The sequence below is a fragment of the Chroicocephalus ridibundus genome, chromosome Z (genome assembly GCF_963924245.1).
Source record: "Chroicocephalus ridibundus chromosome Z, bChrRid1.1, whole genome shotgun sequence".
NCBI classification, from domain to species: Eukaryota; Metazoa; Chordata; class Aves; order Charadriiformes; family Laridae; genus Chroicocephalus; species Chroicocephalus ridibundus.
The window spans coordinates 65,016,216-65,040,497 of record NC_086316.1 but is presented as its reverse complement, the minus strand read 5'-3'; the positions used below and the strand labels follow the sequence as shown (position 1 = coordinate 65,040,497).

At 42.8% G+C, this 24,282-nt stretch overlaps 1 protein-coding gene across 4 annotated transcripts in view; it reads right to left on the bottom strand.

Moving 5' to 3' along the window:
* ELOVL7 (ELOVL fatty acid elongase 7) overlaps positions 1 to 21,428 on the bottom strand; it is a 33,453-nt gene extending 12,025 nt beyond the window's left edge. The window contains exons 1-3 of one of the 4 annotated variants that reach the window (XM_063320725.1): positions 21,314 to 21,339; positions 16,333 to 16,504; positions 1,305 to 1,398 (exon numbers count right to left, since the gene is read on the bottom strand). In XM_063320725.1, the coding sequence (XP_063176795.1) occupies positions 1,305 to 1,368 (64 nt within the window). In that variant the 5' untranslated portion in view covers positions 1,369 to 1,398; positions 16,333 to 16,504; positions 21,314 to 21,339. Of the gene's footprint in view, positions 1 to 1,304; positions 1,399 to 16,332; positions 16,505 to 20,365; positions 20,495 to 21,313 lie in introns of those variants that run through there. The other 3 variants (XM_063320723.1, XM_063320724.1, XM_063320726.1) reach the window with 3 other exon arrangements.
* Positions 21,429 to 24,282: the final 2,854 nt, after the last annotated feature.

The window sequence follows — 24,282 nt, the reverse complement described above, 5'->3', positions numbered from 1 at the left end:
TTTTTGCTAAGTGTTTAGTTCATGGACAAATGTCTTAAGTCAGTGATTTTCAACCCACAGCATTCAAGCAACATGTCACCCATGAGACCCTTTTGATGTTGTTTGCAGACACTGGAAGTTTTAAAACAGATTGAGGAGGAAAGCACATTGCTCACAGGCTGTGATGTGCCCTGTGCTGGTGCCCACAGACCGAAAAGGACTGTGAACCACAGCACTGGGCACCTGTATGTTTTGCACTGCAAGAGAATCACCAGCTCTTCACAACTGACTGCTTTTTTCTGCATCCACCCCTTGCACTGATGCTACGAAAACTTTCCCATTGGTCTTCCCAGCCTGATCCTGAGGAAACCATGTCCAGCCACTGACGGTACACTACAAGATGCCAAATAGAAGCACTGTTAGGCAGGGAGATGAGGAACTCAAATTCTGAAGTCATGGGCACTGCAGCAGAAATACTGTGTCACCCAGCTCCATCCTAATCCACTTTGTCGCATGAGTTACACTGATAAAACTCCCTTTTCACTTGCATGCAGTGATTCTACAGAAAAGGAGAAATGGTTCTCAGCTGTACTGGAAAAAATAAATTAGTAATTTTATTGATCAAACCTTAAGTGCTTCTCAAGGTTTCCCCAGGAATCTGCTAATCCCTGTCACTATGTGCCTACCACGGTGAGGAACACTCAGGGGTGCCACTGCAACGGATGCGTTTTAACCCCAAACTTGAGATCTTCTCTGTCGTTTTTTAGTAAGCATGCAGAACCACAGAACATGAAGCAAAACACGTTTAATATCCTCATTCCAGTTGCAACAAGAGACTAAAATTCCTTTTAAAAATGGAACTGTGACACAGTTAATTACTCTGGGGATTAATTTCAAGATACTATAACTTATCAGGGCTTTTATTTCTTTTACTTTGCAAAAGCAAAATACAGTTAACATCATGCACTTAGCTCAATCAACTGATAAAATATCATTGTTTGGTAAGCCTTATGTTCAGTAGCAAAAGAAAAACATAAACTATTTCCACACACCAGAAACTCTTCCAGGAGAATCACTGTCTGCATTTTATTTAGTCTGAACTTATAACCATAAACTAGCTCAGTTTTGCTTTTTTTCCTTTTTAAGAAAGCAGAAACTAGTCTGTTCTTTGTAGTTAGAGATGTCAATATGCAACCTTGCAAGTCTTAAAAACATTTACAGGAAGACAAAGCTACTTTAAGTTGATAAACAGTACACCTAGAATAGCTACACATTGCTATTCAGAATTATTGAAAGTTAATAAGTTTTAGATTTAAATGACTCACCGGCATCTTTAATCCATTCATCATACAGTAGTACAGCCTTTGATGTCAGATTGCTAAAGGCCATTTTCACTTGATTAAGATTTTATGATGCTGCCTGCAGGAAAACAACACAAAACAGAAATATGGATTTTTGTAATTAATAAAATAAAGGTCAATAAAGCATTTTAGAAAATATTCTCATGGAACAGAATGGAAAAAAAATAGAGACGGGGCTAACAGAGCACCACGTGTGAAATACAGATCAGGGAGCATTAGCTGACCACATTGCAGTATGCCTGATGCTAATTTATAGCTGAGCTGTTACGTGCAACAATATGATTTTGGAATCTCTACATAACAAACAAGGTGCCTTTATGCCATAAAGCATTATCTCAAGAAACCATACTGTGGTTAACCGTTACAGTCGAGGGGTAGATATAAAAAAAGAGCAGTTGCTTAAATTTGTTTTTATTGACGTCTCCACTTAAAGTCACTTACACGTGAAGAAGTTCAGCTTTGCAACATTTACTACAGAAAACTTTAATTTTCTAACTAAGAAGTATTTCTAAGGTAGGTGGGAAGGAGGAAAGGTGCCAATATGTCTGCATACTCCTTTTAAATACAATAATTAGCTATGTTATAATTAGTATGCAAATCACACTCTGATGAATCAACTGTTTCCACACCAGGATCATGAAGTGTCATAGCACCACCAGTAATATCATTAACTCACAAAAATTATCCAGCATATCCAGTTTGCATGCAGCACCACCCACGTATGAAAACTTTTCAAAGAAGCGTGCTTATATGAATACTGACTTTTGCTTCAAAATCAAGTACTCATCAGCCCCTACCTTGCCTCACTCCCCCTAGAAAATACTTCCTTAAAAATCCCAACACGTTTGGAGGATGCCTCTCCTACTCCCACTCAGTGTCTCACTTTTCCGTGCAATTTCTCTCCACACCCCTGTGCAATCTTCTTCACACCGTATTTGCCTTTATCAGTCCAGGCTTCAGCACACCTTGATAACCAGCTCCTTTCCTCCATCTGCCCTTCTGCGTCTCCCCCAGGCTAAGCAAGCTGTGGGTCTGGAGAGCCAGTTCTGCCCTCATGATGGTAATGCATCTTACTCCTCAGATCTCCCCACCATCATATTCTCATCTGACCTCACCTTAACTCTCCTGCAAAATAATTTCCCCCTTATCTCAGCTTCTACAAGTGGCTCCTGTACAATGCCATTTCACAGGAGCTTTAAGGCACCTCAAAGTACACTATACACACCCTTCATCACAAGATGCAGCACAGACAAGCCTGCCTGCAACAGAGTTCATCTGATCTACCTCTTCCCAGTTCTCGTTTTGCTACCCACTTGTTTTCTTGCTTGCACTCCTGTCCTATGTGTCTGTACATCTGAAACCACCATCAATTTCTTGTTCAGAAAAATATTCCCTCTGCAAGTCTCCTTAAAGTTCACATTTTCCAGAAATACCATCCTCCAGCATCAGCATTTCCCAATGCAATGTCACTGCCTTTATGCTGACCACTTTCATATGGCCTATGTTCATATTATGACATTCGCTACAAAGCTGTATGTTTATAAAGGAGCAGAGGACATCATCTTCCTTTTCTAATGGAAACTTGAGTGGCCCTCTTCCTTTTGGCAATAGCAATCACACAAGAGAAAAAGATTTTAGTGTCAGAGAAAAATTATAAATATCCCTGCCACCTTGCTCCAAAAGACAAACTATGGATGATATCAAACATTTGTAGACCCAACCTTGTCTGAAACACCAGATACCTCAGATTGTCTGACTGTATCAACTGAGCAACTCAGACGAAAGTAACTGGTGCTGGAGTGAAGCGCTAAAAATCTGTATTTTACAAATAATTATTTTATTAAAATAGTTAGATTGATTACAGTAAGTTATCCTTAAAATCCAGTATTCTGACCGTTTCAGTCCCATGAGAACAGTCTATCAAGAGACAAGTCATGGCAAACAGGACTTGTTCAGTGGTTATAATGATATTCTACCAAAGCCTACAGACACCTTCTGCACAGTACGGCTCAATATTTCAATAAAAGTGTATTCACTGAATACAAACAATCACATTACACTTAATCAGTAATTCAACAAGGAAAACAGTTTACTGATTTCACTGTCTTTCTGCTCCCATCCTGATGAAGATGTTACTGGAACTCAGAGTGGCTAGCTCAACATGCTAACCAAAACCTATGTTGAATGAGTAACCTACTGCTTCAAACGTGCTCTAAAAAATCTAGAAAATTCTGGTCTGGATGCTGGCTCAAAATGAATTGCCATTAATTACAGGTTTGGGGGTGTTGATTGACTTTTCCTCCCTCTTACAGTGCAAAGCTCTCATCCTGACTACTGCATCCTCACAAATACAGAATTCTGTACTGTCATCCACTTGAGTAGTCAACAGCGCATTAATTTTGCACTAGGAGTCCAACAAACCCACTGTCAGTGTTTAAATAGCAACTTTTATGCCTGGTAAGCATTGGGACCAAAAGCACGCTTTTTATCTGGAACCAGACTCCATTTCCAATGGATAGCTTCTGCTCATAGTAGAAAGGCAGCAGATCAAAAGAGCAAATCCTCACATTTCCCAGCCCCTACCATACTGATGGAGAGACATTTGTCCCACCTCTTCTGACCCCAGCACTCACAGCTCTTTAAAACATTTCACAAGAGCTAAGACAGTAGAGGGTCTTAGCCCATGAGGTTTCTTTTCTGTTCATAACCCAGCACAGCAGCTGCTAAACTTGTTCTGGAAGTTTCTGCAGTTTAGTTACTATCCTTGAGAGAAGGATGTACCAGCGAGACAGCAGCCACAGCCTCACCACACAGACATACTGACCGATCAATTAGTCTGAATCCGAAGGTAAGCACAGTAAAATAAGTTAAAACTAAATATTTTAAGAGCAGTTATTTTCTTAACTAGCTGCCTAGTTTTCCTCTGGAAGCCCAGTTCTGTGAAAAATTGTTTGCATTAATATTAGGCTTTCAGGTTTTTTTTTTTTTATTTGTTAACTACCTACAAGTAGAGTTAATGGCAGCAAGGAAGGTATTTTGATTTATCCTGCTATACTTACTTCACACACAAATTCACACATACAGGAAAACAGTATGATCAAGGCTTGTTTTGTTTTTGTTTTGTTTTTAAATAGAAGAGTAAAAATACCCCATGTATCCATAACACAAGATAAACAACTAGCTCGTGCTTCATCAGAAAACAAGACCATTTTTGAAAAACTGTTTTTTTTCCAGTAAAACCGTGTTGTTAAGAAGTAACCTGATAAAGCTTTGACCATAATACAACCTTCCGTAACGTTTGGCAGTTTTGAATTCTACAGAACTTGTCCTCTAAATGTGAGGCTGGAAATATTTGGCCTGAAGGGACAAAGACTTGGGGGCAGAGAAGGCCATTTGTTAAATACACTGTTTAGTTCTTCACGCTGTAAACTCATCTGCACATTCAGCATTTGCATAGCCACAGTTCAGTCAGCAAAAAAAAATAATATATATTTAGTCTGCATACCTGCTAATGTACTTATGGAATCATCACATTGTCACTTTTATTTCCAATGTTCCACTTTCTGCTTTATTTATAAAATTAAAAAATGCAACTAAAATGCACTAACAGTAGGGAGTTTTCTTTTTAAAATGGAGTTTCTAGATTGTAGTAACCTCTCAAAATAAGGGCAGTTACATTATAGTCTGCATTAGCAGACTAATTTTCAAAACTAGGTTATTTTAAATGACATATTGGAAGCAATTTACATAAATTTTAAAAAATGCAGTCATGTAAGTTCAGTCTGCCCAGCTTGAAAAGTTCTAAAGAACACAAGAGGCGGTCCTCTGAAACACACATATTTGGAAAAATAAGCACTGAAATCACCTCCAAAACATATGCAGGGTACTCGGCTCTGAGGAAGAAATAAGCGCTATTTTTCTTCTTTTCCTTGTATTTAAAAATGTCAATGGAAGTATTATTGTGCATCTAGGTTCAAGCCAGCTGTGCTAATAACATACCTGAAGAAACCTTTAAACAAATGTGTGTTCCCCATTATAAAAACAGAGGGTGTAAGTGAGGCAAATGAGGGAAAGGGCTGTGTTAAAACAGCAAAGTCATTTGCTGGCCTCTGGTCCCCTGCAGCTCGGCAGACAGAGCCCGCTAACTGCAGCTGAGTTGAGGCACATGGCTTGGCAGAACCAATTTCAAATTGGACCATTACCTTTACTGGAGAGGCAAGAGTAGATGATAAGATCATTTTCACCAGCCAAAAATGCCACAAATACCACAGCAAACCATATGAGAATGCCTCGTGATGACAAGTAGTAGGTAATAAGTTGTTGGAAGTGCTCAAGTCAGGTTAGCACAAAAACTATTAGTGATTCTTGTAATGGGAATTACTGGTATGCCTCAAGCATTCCTTATTTTTAAATGAGAGCGAGAAGTTTCTCACATTCCTCTGCTTAACCCGCAGGAAAGATATTTGCCATTCTTGATGCTCATTTATTCACCCTACATAGTTTTTACATATTGAAACAAGTATCAACATTTGCTTTTAAATAGCAATTTTACAAGTGTTTTATGTTGATGGTTACTGAACAAAACAAACAAATAAACAAAAGAACTTGTCGGAAAACCATGCAGAATAAAAAAATCTAATGTGAGTTCGTCACTCCAGAAACCAGTTCTAGAAGCCACAGCTAATTGTTAGAAAGATGGACAAGCTACTTTTAACAGGGACGTTAAAATACGTTAAAAGACTGGAGAATATGACAACACAGTACAAACTCCAACGGGGTAATTTCCACTCAAGGCAGCTCCCAAAAGCAAAGGTTCCAGAGCATCCCCTCCGGCCTGGCAAGCAGGTAATGACAGGCGGACCCCCCGCCCCACAGAGCCCGCAGGAAGATGGGGAGAGCCTGCAGAAAGAACTGACCCACGCAGATCTGATTTCAAAATGGTATCTTAAGAAGTGACAGTAATAATGGCTTACATATTCAGACACAATTATGAAATTTTCATCTTTCAGAATCACTTGGTATACTGTTGTTAATTCTTCTCTTGAAGTTCAGAAGGTAATTAAATCAGGATGTTTCACAGATGGTATCTTCAGCTTTACCTGGGAAATACCAGCTCTGCCCTTCCTATTTCCCAAGGCTGTGTGCTTACATAATTGCAGTTATTTTAACTACGTTACTCCCTTATGCCACCTGGCAAACAAATACAAACTGCCTATTACATTAGACGGATTACTCACCTATATTCTGCAACAAAGTTTTAAGCTTCAGCTGGGTGTCTCCTGTTGTTAAGGATTTCCCTGAGAAGAGTTTCCATCGCCTTCCCCATCCCTTACGCCTTCTCTCAGCCACCCAACCCATTTTTTTTTAAAGATTCATCTCACATTCAACTGTAGCCTCAGTTGGCTACGACCTGCTTAGCATTAAGTGGCCTTTCCTTTTTTTGATAGTATCACTTGTAAACACTGTTCCTGTTAGATGACAGTTCTGCCCAAGTGAGTGACAGAAGGCAGGCAAGGCAACTCTCTGCAACAGAGGTGCTCGGAGAAATTTCCAAGTTTTGAGAGATGTATTAGTTAGTTGTTACCTTGATTAAGTTTCAAACTTTGTCTTTGAAGCCAGTCCATTTTAAAACACAAATCCTAACTCCTTAGAGCGCAAAAATCCCTGTGTGTACATTTTAAAGTAGACATTGGAGAGAGAATAGCAAATTTCAAAATAAATATAAATTCCTTTTCAAAAAGGTGGACATCCTAAAAACACATGGAAGAAATTTAGAAACTATATTAGAAAGTGTACCTGTAAAATTCCCCATTGACAGGATTCAATAAGAGATCTAGCACTTACCCTGTGTAGTCACTGTTACTGACTTACGTACATGGTACCTCTTCATTTAACGCTTTGATTTTTAAACTAGCATCAAATCTGTCATTCACCCACATGAATAAAGTAGTCTGTAAGCAGCAGAACTGGTGAAAACACATTTCATTTCACACTTCAGATCCATTTTCTGCCAGGCTAATGGATTTACCATTCTTATGATGTGTAAAATAAAGACCAGTTTGTATTTCCTTCCACACCTGCCTATAAATTGTTAAAAGAACTGATACTGCAGACTTCACATCAAGGTTGAACACTGGGGAGAGGCATGGAAAAGCATCTTTCTATGGGAACGGGTTCAGGTTCTTCATGGGCCACAGGTGCAGCCCCGTCTTGTGCCCAACTCCCGGCCAGAATCATGCAGACCTTCTCCTGGTCCACACACACTGATGCCACCACCAGCAACTGCTGAACAGAGAAGCCCCAGTGAGCAGCCCCACAGCATCACTGCTGATCGGTCCAGTCCTCAGGTAGCTGCAGGGCAAGTCACAGCAGCTCACTGACCCAACTGAAAGCTTAATCTTTCGAGAAAAAAAAAGTTCTTTTTCAGTCAGCTCTGACCTGAAGGGCTGAATGGACCTAAGCAGGCAAAGAAAACATCGAGACACATGAACTGGGATCCCGCAGGCAGGGAGGAAGGTAGGAGTAGCAGCCCTGTCACAGGTCCCTTTAAGCTGACACTGAAACCATGTAGTGAGGACACAGAACCATCATGTCCAGTCCTGCATAATTATAGACAACCACATGCTATATCCATAGTCACGAATTTCACACACTGCACCTGAGCAAGTCATCGCTGTGTCCATTACAAGCCACAAGGGACACTCTACAACACAAGAACTGAAGTCACAGAAATCACATTGTGCTACCATACAGCAGGAAAAGATCTGGCATCACCAATATCTTGAACATCTTAAATGCATCACCTGGGGTTGCAGTGATGCATGGTGAAAGTGATGCTAGGGACTAACATCCTACATCACATAGTAAAACAGATCAAGTACAAACACTCCTTGCAATCATAGTCTGGAAGGAGGTTTCTTTACAAGTCCAAACTCAGTTATCAGTTTAACTCAGGTATGAGGAAGACTCTGGACAGGTCTCTGAAAAGATTCCCAGTTTCACTTGGGAAGTGAACACCATGGACATCAGTGTCTTTTCCCCTGTTTTCTCTCCCTGTATTCCCAATGCTTCAGAGAAAGGCAAAAACATAAGCAGGGGAAAAAGCTCCTAGAAATTTTAACTTGCTATCAGTGTTCCCCTGCCTTTACGAAAAACTCTTTACTTGAACATTTGCATGCCAGCCATCCTGCAGCCAGCTGGTCTCGCCTGCCTACCCCTCTGCTTCGGGCAGAAGCTCTTCTCATTGGTCCTCCAGTGCCTGACTTGCACTTGGCTTCCTTTAAGTTTCATTCCAGCTCAGTGACACCAGCTCACAAAGTCACCTAACCCTGCCTACATGGTGAGCCCTGTGGCACATGTCGCATGGCAACTTTCACCTAGAAGTCAGAATAAGGTTCACCTATGATGCCATTTTTTTTATTAACACAACCTCATTTCCATTAGATAAGGATATATCATTACCCTTATCAAAGACCTTTTTGACAAAGTATTTATTTAGTAATTGGGCCATATCCGACTCAGGTTAACTTCCTCACCCAAAGGACTTAACAGATTTTCCTTTTTCCTTTTGCTTATTATGTAACTATAAAACTTTCTACAGCATTTCAATTTTTCCTTCAAGACCAGATCAACTAAGTTTTTGGTCACTTTAAACAGGCTTTCACAAAATGAGAACCAGGGGCTAGAAGTAGAATAACACAATCTAGTATTTTCAGCTGAGCTACACAATCGTGCCAACTCATACACCCTGCACCCTCCTCTACAGGTCAACATCTTCATAACACACTAAGATTTACCCATTCTGTTTTTTGGGGTTTGTTTTGTTTTGTTTTCCTCTACAGCAGGGACAGTTCTGATAAATATATGTAAGAATTATTTACAGCTGTGGTGTTTCTAAGGCATACACATTTTTAGCAACCAAGCAAACCAGAATACAAAACTCTGTACTGAGCTAGAGGAATAAGGAGTGGTATTTACCTGCACTGCAAAGATAGCACAGTCTGGGTTTTTTAACCTGCAAAGGAAGTATATTATTTTTAAGATACAATTTATAGGTAAGGTCTAAAAAGGTAGAGGGAGTGCAAGTGCTAAGAACTTTGAATGAAAGGGATCAAAGATGTCTGATGACATCAAAAGTTTGCATCTTAGAAGAGTAAAAATTAATGGGCTTTGTAGACACATCCACAAAATAGGACTAATGACATTTAATTTCTTCTCACTGTGGTGATGAAGATTGCTTGTTTTGAGTACACACTGTAGTTATTTGAATGCTTTGGTAAGACTCTTCAACTTCTTACCAGACACCCCTTTTAAGGTGATGCACATGGAATGAAGATAAGTGTGTCCTCATATCAGTTATCAGTACACCTTCCCAGTATACCTGACAAAGGGCAGGCCACAAGCGAAACAGGCTCAACTAACATTGCCAAGATTTTGATCAGTCTAGAACTCTCCCTCCTTCTCTACTGTGATACCAGTACCCAAAGTCTGTATCATTCCTGAACCTCTGAGTAAGACAGCTTATAACTGACTCCAGTTACAAGCACTATTGCTTATATCTACCTGCCTGATTAAAGTTACTCAAGTGAAAATATGAAAAGGGATATGAGTGAGACTGTCCGCTTCCTTCAGCGGCAAGCTGAGTCACTGAACTGGCTCCATCATATCTATCCTCATTAACAGTTAATGCACGTGAGTTAACTGCATATGAGAATCTCATACATCCAATTAATTACAATAGAAGCAATTTGCTACCAAGAACTGGTAGAGAATTTTGCTTGATATTACCCATCACTTAATAGAACAATGACATAAATAGTCACAGTGGGGGGCACTCCATGGAAGCTAAACAAATAGAGAAATGCAGAGCTAGACTTCCTCTCTCAGAGATGACTCCTTAAAACAAATGTGAACAAGATTTGCTACACGGGTAACACCTTGCTAATCTAGCTAATACCAATGGAAAAAAAAAGCAGACAAGCCTTCTTATTTCCAAAGTCCTCTTGTAACCAAGTCATCAATGGCAATGTACCTGTAGCTATTCATCGCTGTAGAAAAATAGATACAGAAAAACTAGACCATAAATTTCCACCTGTGGCAGACAAAGACAGGGAAATGGTGCTGTCTTTTGTAACATGAAAATACAGCAGAAAGGAGTTTCATAGGAAGAGACAAAAAAAAATACATCTAATTACCTTAAGAAAACAACATTCACCGTGAGAAAGAAGAGGTGAGCAAGTAAAGTGAAAAATATTCATCATTAACAAAGGAGAAAGTATTTTTCTACACTCACATCTTGCCTATAACATATACTCAACTCAGCTGCTATCACTGTAACTGCCACAGTGCAAAGTCAATATCATTTTACAGAACTTTATTGCACCAGCTGGAATCTTGCTTCTGGTTCAGAATATTAGTAACGCTGACAACACCGGTGTGGAGTTGCAACATGGTATTTTGTTCTCTTTCTCTTTAATGCAGCAATTCAGAAAAGCCAAGCTGCTCCCACACCACTCACTCGTGCTGACGTGGGCTGATTTCCTTTACCATTGTTTCCCACCGCCTTGCACTTGCTCAACCTACCCACCCTCTGGGTCCTGGGCTGATATCCTAGGCAGCGAAATAATGTGTTCCTTCTGCTCTCATTTTGCTTGCGTTGCATTAGGCGGGCATAAATTTTAAAGGCAGATGACATAGAACTGACACCCTCCCTTCCCTCCCCCTCTTTTTTTTTTTTGTGTTGTTTAAGCTACCATGCAGCATAGCGGACATGCTGTTGAGCACTGTAAACAGCAGCGGTGTCACCCTCTGTAGCGGACATGCTGTTGAGCACTGTAAATATCAGCAACTGCACCCTCCATAGCGGACACACTGTTGAGCACTGTAAACAGCAGCAGCGTCACCCTCCCTAGGAGGCTCTTTCAAAAGAAAGCTGGAACCAGCTGTGTCGGCACCTTCTTCCACAAGGGCCCACACAGCGCAGCCCTGAACGCCAGGCACTGCGACACAGGCTGCTGCTGCACAGCCGGAACGGATGGCAGAGCTTTAGGGTGACAAAAGCCATTTTAACGGAAATCTGTGCTAAGCGTGTTTTTAAACTGAAGTCTGAGAACACTCCCCCTACCCAAGGAAGTGCTCTGACAGTTATCATAAAAAAGCTGCCACTCCCAAGTTCAGTCTTGGCTCATGAACTGCTGTTGTGAATGTGCTTTTTGGAGTGCTCCAGGAAACTACTACACTGCCACATCCTAAAATCTTTCCAGTCCAGGGCTGGTAATTTGTACAGCTGCAGCTGGAGGTTCCAAATCACTGAGGAATATGCAATGAGATATAAAGGCCTTAGGTTCTGGGGGGTTTTGTTGTTATTTAAATCAACATTCTTCAGCATAACAAAAGGCCTAGTTAATCTCCACAAAACATACTCATGAGTATTAGCGTCAGGCAAGCCACGAAGGTACATTATACTGTTGTTTGGAGACTGAGGCCTCTCAGAATAACTAAACAGAGCAGTAAGAATATGAATAGACTTCTAGTTTCCCCTGACACTCCTGTTTTTCCTCCTGCTTCCCAAAGAAGATCCCCACTTAAAACCCAAAATATTTATTTTGACTTGACAAGAGCTACTGCAGAAGTCAAATGCAGTTTCAGAAATGGAGGCGGGGTGGAAAAGTCAGACATTTCCCAGTAAGTGCCTGTTGCGCTCTGTACTCAAGGGAGGAATCATAGAGGGATGGAGAACAGAGAGCAAAGAGACATCTGAACGTTAGGGACAGCTGGAGGAAATAACCCTACAGACTCATCCTGTAGTCAAAGATGCTTGTCAAAGTTGCAATGTACTTATACTTTGAGTCCAGGGATGAACACATGGGAATTCATAGAACCATAGAATGGTTTGGGTTGGAAGGGACCTTAAAGATCATCTAATTCCAACCCCCGCTGCCACTGGGGGTTAAAATTAGTATATTATGAGAGCCCTTTTGATTCTGTTTGAAATTTGAGTAAGCTTTTGGGCATTACTCAAGCCATTTTGGATGCTCTTTACAGTACTTCATGGTCAATAACTTTTCATAGCACCCTTCCCTTTTGAGGTGACTGCATCCCTTAGAGGGTGATCCAGTTTGGCAGTATCTGGGCACACGGGGTGAACACAAGAATGGGAGCACCTTTGCTCCCATTCAATACCAACTCAGTACTAACAGCAGTTCCAGAAATGCTCTTTTCCACTTGCTGCACAGGTAATCTTGTAAGGACAATAGAACTGTTGGATTTCCAAAGGGTTCACGTGAAAGCCCGGAGGGTCATATTTGGGCAACAAACAGTATGGAATAGGAACATTCATAGCTGCCTACAAGCATTAAGAGAGAGGACACATCAGTCAAGGTGACTCAGAGCAGTCAAAGGCCTATGGAGACAAAAGGAAAAGCTTGTTCCAAGGGCAAAGCAATGCAGTGTGGAACAATATTCAGATGACAACCTAACCTCAAAAGCTTACATGAAAACAAAAATCTCCATCACCTAAAAATATTAACTGGCTTGATCAGCAAAAAGTGTCTTACAACATTGTTTTAAAAGAGATCTTGTTATAAAAATACAGCTTTAAAAATATATCAGTTCTTTGTTCAATTTCCAAGCAATCAACACACAGGAGTTTGCACAGCACAAAATGCAAAGTAGAGGCTGATATTATGGGAAAAATATATTAATGACATTACACAACTGTGAAGGTTTACTTCTGCTCCAGATCTTGTTAGATCCTTTGCTAAGAGGAATTTTTTTAAAGTTTTCATTATTTTGCACTTTCAGGAAGCTCAAGAACAGTCTACAAAGCAGCATTATGCAGACTATGAGTTTGTAACAGTAGAGCTTTTTAAAATCAGCTTAAAACACCGAATGATAACTTCACAGAACAGGATGAAACACCACATTAATGCACAGGTTTCATCACAGGTATGTCATAAGGATTTTCCGTCTTCTATCGGTATTTTCCACTGCTACAGTTAAATGTAGTTTTTACCATTTTTCCAAGCATTCAGAGACCACCCAGGACCACAAGACATCGCCACAGTTTAAAATAGATCAACTCAGCCAGACAGCGTGTGGCATTGCACTTATTTCTTTTTCCCTCTTCCCGATCCTGAAAGATTGCCAAACACAAATAGCTCAAAAAAATGTATCTCATCAACAAAGTCCATTAGGCAACGGATGAATACAGAAATCACAGAAACACATCGGAATAACGCAGGAGACAATAATACTTCCAGCGCAGAAGCTTGGCAAGCAACAGAGTACTCAGCCTAATACTAATGTTCCTGTAAAACACCAGTATACAAGAAACAGACAAGTGTCTAATAGTCTACTCAGCATGCAACAGCAGTAAAAGAGAAGAAAACTGGACTGTCTCCAGCGCAAAGAAAGATTAGGCTTATATATAACTATGCATTTAAGTTATCAGAAAAAGCCTCAGACAGCATTTTTCACATACAGGTTTCAGTGCTTTGCAGAAGAGGTCAGCATGTTTGGTTCTCTCTTTATGGAGCACTCAGACACCAGAGAAAAAGGGGCACCTTTCCCACCAGGTAGCGCAGCAAAGCTGTGAACAACACCGAAGTGTTGGGTGCCAGTTCACTATTCCCGTTACTGTGCAGAACTACCAGGGCCACACACCACTGTCTGAACCTACGGCAACGCTGCAGCCTGCATCACCCCAGCGCGTTTCTAAGCGCAGTGGTTTGTCTCCACTCTTTCTCTGCTACCTTGCCTCAGGATGATTTTAGCATTCACACTCAAACCAAGGAATTTGCTTTCACCTACACTCACTGCCTTCCATACACATTATAGAACTGCAGGTTCATCCTGTCGACTACATCCAAAAGAGGGGTGCTTTCCTTCTAACTGGACGTCTTCCCACTGCTGTTGGCTCAACAGATGAGTCAAGGTCATATCATTTCACCATCTGTAAACGCAGCTCCCTTGCTTATCGCAAAAGGCTGTCTAGTTTCAATTAGGTTTTGCCCGATGCTCCGTCACCTTGGATGAAAGCAACCGATGGCGTGCAATCACACCTCACAAGAATATGTGTAAAGTCTCTACAGGATAAAAGCAAGAACACCAAATTGCACAATTTCCACAGCTCCAGAGGCAATTTTCCATCCTGTACTTTTAAACATAGTTCAAATGGCGTATTTAAGCTGTTCAGTTTTGAAATACAGTAGCAACCTCATTTCAACAGGTTGGGCAAAACTCCAGATCAAACCAGAACTCTGCATGGTCCAGTCCATGTTCAGGAATCTTATTTCTGCAGCTTTTAGATAAGCACCTATAGTCGATCCAGTGGACCACTTCAGTTTATGAGAAGCAGTTTCAGGGTAATCTGGAATTCAGCTGGGGGATTTTTCACCCCCACAACATTTCAAACATTCATCAAAGGACTTGCTGAAGGGAGGCAGAGAGAGCTCTGACAGCTCCTGTCTTTCACACTCCCTCCTGCCAACCTTTTCCCTTCTCCAACTTGTAAGAGTCATGTTCATGGTTAGAAGTTAAAAATGAGTGGACTTCCTGAACACCAGAGCTATGCATAAAAGCTGTTTACAGCCTTGCCTTACAGTTTTAGCACTTCTTCATGTAAAACCAAACTCAAGCACACTCCTCTACAACAACGTAACTTGGTACACAACAAAAGGTGCTACAGAAACAATGCTGTCAGCACGATAGCAATAATGCAAGTGACCAAAGGAATTAGTATCTTTAACAAAGTTTCTGAGGAACACAGCTCACAAGTACTTTTGAGAAAGGTTTAACTCCAAAGCTGGCAGTGAACACTGAGCTTCCTCCATTAGCCTCTTGGCTTTCGTACACAGTGTCTTCTACACATCTCAGTCACAAGAGCCAAGGGTGGACAGGGCAGTTCCAAAGTGCATTGCAATAATTTCATTAAGCTTGTCAGACCCATTTTGTACAGTTAAAGTCTCAAAATCTTTTATTTCAGCACTGAAAAGCCACAGAACTCTGACTACAAAAGTGATCGAAGAATGTATTTAATGCAGATATTTCCAACTGTACATCTAAACAAACAAAAAAGGGATAGTAGTGGATGTTACAAATGCAAATACTGTAAAATACACTATTCACTTGCAGTATACCTGAGTCTAAGTAATTTTCACCTGTACAGGAGGAGGTAACATTACCAGCTACTACTTCTCTGAACAGACAATAGACATTTCCATGCTGCCCATCCCCATCTATTCGTAATACCACATGGTAAACAAATACCACAGTATTTACTTAACAGAATAAATGAGCACACCTGACCAGTAACCCTTATACTGCTGATGCCTGAGACAATACCTTTTCATTAAAAACAAGAAACACCTACAACGTTTTATCAAAAGAAAACAACTAAAAATATTGTCTGTAAAGTCTTAAAAGAAAAAAAAACACAACCCACCAACAACCAGACACATTTGACAAATACTGTATTTCAATACTTAACTAAAGAGAAACACTTCTCCAACCCCCCCAAAAAAAGGACAAAAAAAAAAAATAATCTTTGCAACAGTGCCAACAGTTCCAAACCGAGATGTTTCTCCTTCCCAGTCACCTTGCACTCTGCTCAGGTACACATCAAAAAACATTAGTTTTCAACTACTGGTAACAATTTCCAGGCATTTTACTTTTTAACAGAACAGGCAAAACCCAATTTAAAAAAAAAAAATCTACTTGTCACCTCAAATAACTTTCCTGAAAGAAAGGGCATGGTACCAACGTGAACCATACCCATAATCTGAAAGCATCCAGAGAAGCACTGAATCAGGTTTTTGTGACTTTGTTTTAAGCCACTTCAGGACTGATGATACAATGCAAATTATTTCCAAATCAACAAACTGATCTTTGTGTTTCAGACTCCAGCAAGAGTTGTCCCCTTCTTTTGTTAGAAAACAAAGAATAAAAGGAATAGAGTTATTCTTAGTAAGCTATGTTTTTATCTCAGACATACCCATAAACCCAGAATGCCGTCACTGGGATAGGACCATTCTCTTGAATTCCAGTCCAGGAGATGCCTGTAGAAACTTAACAGCTTTTTGCACTATTCATACTATTTGCTTGTACAGGTTTTTGCAGTGCACAGTACAAAGTTATGCTCATACTCACACACATCGGGCGAGGTACTGCTTTAAAAAAAAAAAAAAAAAAGGACTTTGAATAGAGGCTTCAGGCACGGGGCCCAATGTGCAAGGCACCATATCAATATAAAGATAATCCAAACTACAAAGAACTCACGATACAATTAAATGCACACAGGCAGCGTGCAGGAATTCATAAAGCTGCTACAAGCAGCTTCTCTTGAGCATAGGCTGCTCGAGCAGAGCAAGTCTGACTCTTTACAGGCTAAGTTTGTAATTGTAAGAGTGCTTTTAATGGTGCCAATGTCATTTTAATCAACCTCTCCCCCCATTACTCATACCTGCTCCCACGTCACCCTTGACTTGTACTGGAAAAACTGTTTTTCTGGATGCATAATTAAATAGATTGGGAAACAGATCCAGGGTGGGGGAGACAGCCCAGCAGAAAAGGAAAGGGTATTTTTAGCCCAGACCAGTTCCTCAGCACACTTAGCACTGGCCTTCACCAAGGGTTCTACCAAGGCAGCAGAAAGGTGACACAAGGGCAAAAGCACTCAGGGCAAAAGAAATGCTGGTGAAACTACATCAGCATAAGTTGGTATCATGAGTGGAGCGGAGATAAAAGTCGGTTTTCACTGCTTTCACCCCGACGAGTAACACAGCCCTGACACAGTTCAGAGGGGCAATCTGAATACCATTGCTCCTGGCAAATAAGATGATTCAGAGAGTTTATTGACACCTATATTTGTCCTCCTTGTAACATCTGTGCCACTCTGCAGGTGGAACCAGAGCTTGCTTTGGCCTGGATAGGCTTCACAAGAAGTTTTCAAGAGGCTGGTTTTGTGTGCTAGCTCAGGATTTCAAAGTTAAAAATGCGACCAAAATTCAGTTCCTCGGATTCTCTTCCAGAACCAAGATAACAACCATGACGCTTTTACACTTGTGCTGCTCTAAACTGTGTATTTTGTCACATTACTCACTTTATGCACTACTTATAGGTGCTTTTTAGTTAACATCTTCAGCGGTAAAATGTTTTGTGCAATCATCATAAGCAGACAGAACATAAATAGCAAAATACATGCAGGAAAAAAATATTAAGAAAAATTAAAACAAACACCAACAGACATATGGAAAGCATTTTTCCTACATGAATTTAGTAAAAAGAGACAAAAAATAATAAAAAAAAATGATTCAACATTTCCAGTTCAATGGTCAGCATTAAACACTGAAACCAAAGGCAGGTAAAGAAAAGAGACACCTGAGTTGCTCTGGTGTCTCCCATCAACATAAACTTACATATTTAATTTCAGCTGAAATAATTTTTTATGTTTTAGATTTCAACTAAGTATCAGAAGGATAGAAAAAATTCTTAACTGCTACATCACTTGCAACTTTGCGAAACTTCTTGTAAATTGAACATGTGACAACAGGCTACAGAAAACAAAACTTGCCTGACCCTCTGGCTTTTGTTTTCTTGCCTTTCAAAGGAACTATGTCAAAAAAACGACAATCAGGCTTACAAAAGGAATTATTTATTTTGTTAATGCTATGATTTTTTTCTAATTATCTGGTATTTTTCAAGGAGTAGGTGGTTTACTTTTCCCCATTTAGGCTGGATTTGCCCTCTGTAGATGCAGCACTGAGCCAGCGGGAGGCCACTGGACAAGCACATGGGACCTGCTCCCTCGCGCTGTACAACAACGCAGAGCAACTACCCAACTTTTAAATAACATTTAAAGTAATTTTAAGTGAGCAGAAACCTCCTAAAGCTAAATCTGAACCAACTGTGAAGCTTTTGTGACATGTTTTAAATCTTTTTTTATGGCAACAGTTGTTCCTGGTGTTTGAATAGCCTCTGCTGGAGTTTCACAGTGTTTAGCTCCTGTCCCTTTCCACCTTGAGAGTGGCTTTCAATACTCAGAATACTAAATACTCCTAAACACTACCATAACTGCTCTTTGAAGCATCCGTAAATTGCAATAGAGAAAAATTTAATCAAATCTGTCATTTCTCAAACTTAGTAATTACTTGGGCAATGGGGAAACAAATAAAAACACTGCACTTGTGTGCTTGTCACCTGCTGTGACTTCAGAAAAGAAAACCAGAACATAGCTGCTGTAAGGGACATTGAGAGGAATGGAGTATTTCTTCCTTTTCAGCTACCCAGGATTTGGGAAGTAGCTTGAAGCTCCAGATATCCGCTAGCCTGAAGTCAAAATGAATGTTGGGCTATAGAATTATTTTTATAAAGATGTGCTGTGCCACTGAATGTAACACCATCCCATTTATTCATCCTTGCCCATGTGCCATATTTTACAAACAGTCCTTAATCCACCTCAGACAAAGCGAACCAGAGTAGCTCAACCCACAGTCATGAGCTAAACTGTCTCATTTTGGCTGGGACAGACCAGGGAGCTCGCACCAGCCTTCACCAGGAGGATTGCGAGGTGGTAGCCTGTGACAGCAGCGAGGCATCAGGCAGGGAGAGATGCCACCTGAAGTCTGCAAAGTTAGGTCCAGCATATGACAAGCACGATTTCACAGGCAGCTAATGAAGATCCAGAAAGGGATCCCAGCTCCCTTCCACCTTCTGCACCTGAACATGGCACAGAGGCGACGTCCTCTCACTTCCCTGGCCGCACACGTGCCGCCCATGCCCATCCCACAAGATGCTTATCCCCCTGCCTCGCTCCGCATCTGCCCACACCTCCAGAAATCTATGTGTTGAGCAACCACCCCTGTGGGGGCAGGCCATAGAAAGAGATAAGATAAGCAGTAAACTAGAAGCATTGGGCAGAAGTAGGTTCAAGAGGAAGAGCGGGAGTACAAGGTTAAAAAAAAAAAAAAAAAGTTTCCCTGTTTATTGCAATGGAGTGAAACAAAGCCAGGAAGGGCAGGCACGGCACAGCAAGGGGAGCACACTCGGCAAGGTCATCCAGACACGTCAGGATACAAAAACGTACCTGATTAATTCTTTTACTGCTATGTAATTAGTTGATAGGTATTTCATGGTATTTGGTGAGCTTCGTAACTAAATAAGTCCTATTTGGCATGTATTACTTGACTAATGCCATGGCATCTTTCCCAACACATTCCATGAATATTGCTTCCTGTACCATAACCTGCCTCACTCTACCAGTAAATAAATACTAGTTAATAGTTGATCAACACATTGTAATGGAATACCATAAAGTTGTGTTATTCCCCACACTTGCAACGGAGGTGCTGCCAAGGAAGACTTCAAGCCTCCGTCTGGCTAGGTTTTCATATCCCAGGTCTTCGTACTTTTTCTTCAAGCAGACATGTAAGTACAAGTGCACCCATTCCTCAGTGAGGCATTTTCAGGGTATGTCCGCAGTGCCTAATGTCGTGTCGATAAACAGCAATGCTTCCTCTACCCAAGGCAGCTCCAAGGCAGCCTGAACACATCCCGGGCAGCACCCCAGATGCTGCGCAGCAGAATAAATCAGGCAGAACGCCGTTCCCAGGCTGCTCCCAACAACCAGAAAAACTTGTTCAAACTTTTCCCACATGGCAGTGTTTAGTAGAGACCTACACATGGGTCTGGGAAGGATTAATGGAGTATAATGGAGTAAGGAAGAGGGTATCCATACACAGCTGTAAGGTTTCTGGTTTGTCTGAGCAGCTTTAGTTAACTTATCTTGATTTCCTACACAAGCAAAGAAATAGGTAAGTGTTGGTCTGCAGCCCCACCACACAATTCTATCTTAGTGGCAGCAACGCCCAAAACCCAACCAAAGTATCAATGTACTTAAAACATATTTACAAATTAAGTATCAGCACACTTACAACGCTCAAAGAACACCAGGACATATGTGGTTGCAAAGGGCAAGTCCAAAAGAATGGTTCAATGTAGCCTTGTCAGCCATAGGAGCTGGCACTCACCTGCTTCCTCCACTCACGGCCTCACTGCTGCCGACAGTCCTTAAGCAGGGACCCGCCATGCAGAGCAGCCCTGTCTCCGAGGAAGAAGGCAGCAAGCCAGACAGCCGCTCTTTCAACTTGCCAGACAACCCCTGACTAGACACCATCCCTCCAGCCCTACATTTTAATATCATCATTTTAAGCACAAGGGCCACACCTCTCCCCTGGCTGCCTCCAACCTTTGCCCCTGCAGAGAAAGAAGCCTCCATATTTTGACGCCTGTGATCACTCTTCTCTGTGGGGGGCATGGGGGAAAGGCATTTTTCAAGAATAAAATCCTCGATGCAGCCTCCTGTGCAAGGTGGAGGCCATCCCCATGCCTCATCCTTGGGGCCACTTGGTCTTGGGAGACAGGAAGATGAGCTCGATGCATGTGGCCCATGGCCAGAAGGACAGGCGCGGCGGGGTGCGGGGCATGGCCAGAGGGTTTAGGGGAACAGGTACCGTGGGGTGTGAGGCACAGCCAGAAAGCTTGGAGACCAGGTAGTGCAGGGCGTGAGGAACAGAGGTACCCCGGGGCACAGCCTAGGGGCTTGGGGGTAAGGCACAGCGGGGTGCAGATGGGGACAGGACCGGGGGGAGGGCACAGCGGGGTGCAGACGGAGACAGGGACCGGGGATGCGGGCGCAGCGGGGCGGGAAGATGCAGAGAGGGGCACAGCCGGGGGCTGGCGGGGGAGGCACTGGGTGTGCGAGCTCACCCAGGGGGCGCTGGGGGGAGGCGGGCAGGAAGCCCCCAGCCCGACCAGCCGGGCGCGCACAATCGCAGGTGGGACCCCGCGAAAGAGCTGCGGGAGGGCCCGTTCCCATCGCCACGCCGCGCCACGAGGAGCCCGGGGAAGGGTCGGACCCCCGTTGCCCCCCACCCCTCGCATCCGAAGTTTCCCGCTTTCCCGCCGGGACCACTCACACGGCAGCAGCGCGGCGCGTCCCCACCTGTCCCCGCAGCCACCGGGCACCAAATGAGCCACTGCCGGGAGGGAGGGAGGCAGGGAGGGCGGCAGGGAGGGCGGGAACGGCCCGGTCCCGCCCCGCCCGGCCCCCACTGCCTTGGCACCGCCTCCCGCCGCGCTCCCACCCGCGGCCGCGGAGTCCCCGGCCGCGAGTCACCCGGCCACGAGTCACCGGCCCCGGCCTTGCCTCTGCCGCCCCCTCCCGAGAGGCGGAGGGGGGGTTCCGGGCGCCCGGCGGCAGCAGGAGGCCGCGCGTTCCGCGGGCGGCGCCCTCACCGGGATGCCGGGGTAAGGATAGGGAGAGGAGAATCGATTTTTACCTGTTGCGGCATCCACCGCTGCGGTGTCCGGGGGCTTCTCCGGACGCCCCGAGATCTCTCTCTCTCTCGCTAGCGGTTCCTCTCCACGGAGAGGGGCGGACCGCAGCGCGGCTTCTTGAGGCCGCTCCGGGATCGGTGGCAACTAAGAGTCACTCAGGGCAACCCTAGGAAGGCGCGGTAATTCCTTGTTTTAAAAAAACAGAGCACCACTGGTGAGCTTTGGCTCGCTGCTTTAGGGCACACTCTCACCCCAGACTGCAGTACTGCTCCTCTCTTACAAGCTATTTAGGATGAGGATAACACTCCCCAATGGCTCCCACCTGGAGAAGTATGGGGCACAAAGAAAGGTGATGGGGAATTCCCGGTGTGTTAACAGGTGCTCCGTTTTAGTTTGTCTGTCACTTTAGCTCACAGAAAGCTATAAATTGCAGCTGAGATGGTTAACATGGAGATGATAGCTTGAGTTAAAAGAAGAGGCAAAAACAAGGAGTGGGTACAAAGGCACATTGAAGATGCAAACTCCTTTTATGATGTGCAGAAAAGCACAAGATGAAGGGACTGTGAGCTGAAGCTGTGAAATGAATGCATAGTCAACATGTAAGAGCAGAAGGGGCATCTGAGTTGGAGCACAGCAAGAGGCTCAAAGCAGAACTTTGAGACCACAAGAGGCAGAAGCATCACAGAAAGCTTGTTATGAGTGTGGAAATAATATGAGAGGCTGAAAAACAGGTGGTGGTATGGGGATAAAAAAATATAGCTTGTAACAGGTCCTGCAGAAACTTCACATCAATGAATGATTGATTAGGCTGGAGATTAGGAGGACCTTGAGCTTTTAGATTTGCTTCATGCTCCTGTTAGAATAGTTGGGATTATGACAGGTGAAGAAATCCTGGGGCTTTTGAAAGGGCATCTTAGTAAGATCATTGGGTTTGTTCAAAAAGGGTATGTAGAAATATAACAATCTATTGAGCAATACTGTGTGTCTCACCTAGGAAGGGAGGATGGCAAAACAAAATTAAAACTCCCCATTCCCCCACCATCCTTAATTTTCAGAAGTTGGAACCCTTTGTTTGATTTCTCGGTTCAAAACCATTTTTTCTAAGACTTCAGCCAAGAAAAACTACAAACACACTTTAGGAAACAGCACATCCCTGCTCAGGCAGAGCCCTTGGGAGCCTTAAGACTAATAAGTCTTGACTTGTCCAGAGGGATGCGGCTATGTGGTTCAGCAAGCAACTAATATTCCTCAAGTGTTGTAATATCTATTTTGCCATGCCTGATAAGGCTGCCTTGGCTAAGACTAAATGGGACACTAGGGCACATAACAATAAAAAGTAAGTAGGTCACCTGTAGACTTCAAAATGCAAGGCTGTTGTAATTAATGGGGGAAAATAACAACAATTACACGATGCAAGTTAACAGCTCTAACACATTTGATGCCAACAGTGTTAGCAACAACAGCTGCTGCTTCTCCCTTTGGAGCCCCATAAAGAGAGTAAGTGGCCTCACCTTCCATGCACTTTAGGAACAAAGGTAACTGGAATCATCAAGCAAGTCTGTGAGGGTTGGGAGAGAACAAAAATAATGGTTGACCTGCTCACGGCAGGTAAATGATTAACATGCAGCAGGGGAAAGGCAGCATGAAGGAGACAGCTGTGCCCTGCACACACAAAGAAAACAGAGGCACACAGGAAGCCAGAGGCATTTAAATTGTAAAAGAGGGAGCTAGCAGAAACCGGGCTTTCTCAGTTCTTAACACGTGAAAGCTGCACATGAGATTTACTGTAAATTTAGGTAATCTTTTAAGTTCCCTACATTTACCATCGAAGAACAGGGCAAGAGGGAAATGAATGTAGACACTGGAGACAGCTTCCCTGGATTTTACAAGACTGTTACTCTGTTGATGAGATTGTGTTTTAAGAATCTTCTAGAGATGAGTACTCTCTAGGACTGTATTTGAAACCTGAAGATCGGCAGGAGAATTGCAGGAGCCACTCCCTTGTGCAACAGCAGTGTTGAGTGTTGGGAGCTTTTGCTGAAATAGTAAGGTAGTCATCCAAAGAACACCAACAAATGCCTGCCTACCAATCTTGAAGAGATACAAACATTACCCAAATCTTGGTTGCAAGTTTTGCTTTCCTAGACAACATCTGGTTTGCCTGTGCACCTGTGCTGGTGTTGAGTGACAAATGCCAAACCTGTCCCGGACAGGCTCTGTTGCAAGTGGCTCGTATCCCACAGCTGTAACAGCACAGCATGTTGCTGTGTTTGGCAGCTGGACTGGAGACAAAAGGGCCCTCGGTGGCCCTTCTCATTTCCCAGTTGGAGTTACTTTCAGACTTTGCTTACTGCTTATTGCAGGGGAAAAAAATTGCTTTTTCTACCTAATCCTCTGAGCTGAAGCAGTGTCCTTTGTGTAGCCAGGCATCTCTAAATGTTTCTCTGCCTAGGTCTGTTCTAGAGAGCCATGCATGTGTCCTTGTGTAATGCTGGTTCAGACCTTCCAGGAGCAGTTTCCAAACAACAGGGAAATTCCTCCTCAGACATGTATCATCACTTTTGCTGTGGCACAAGGTGAGAAGATAACACAGTCCTGGTCATCTCTC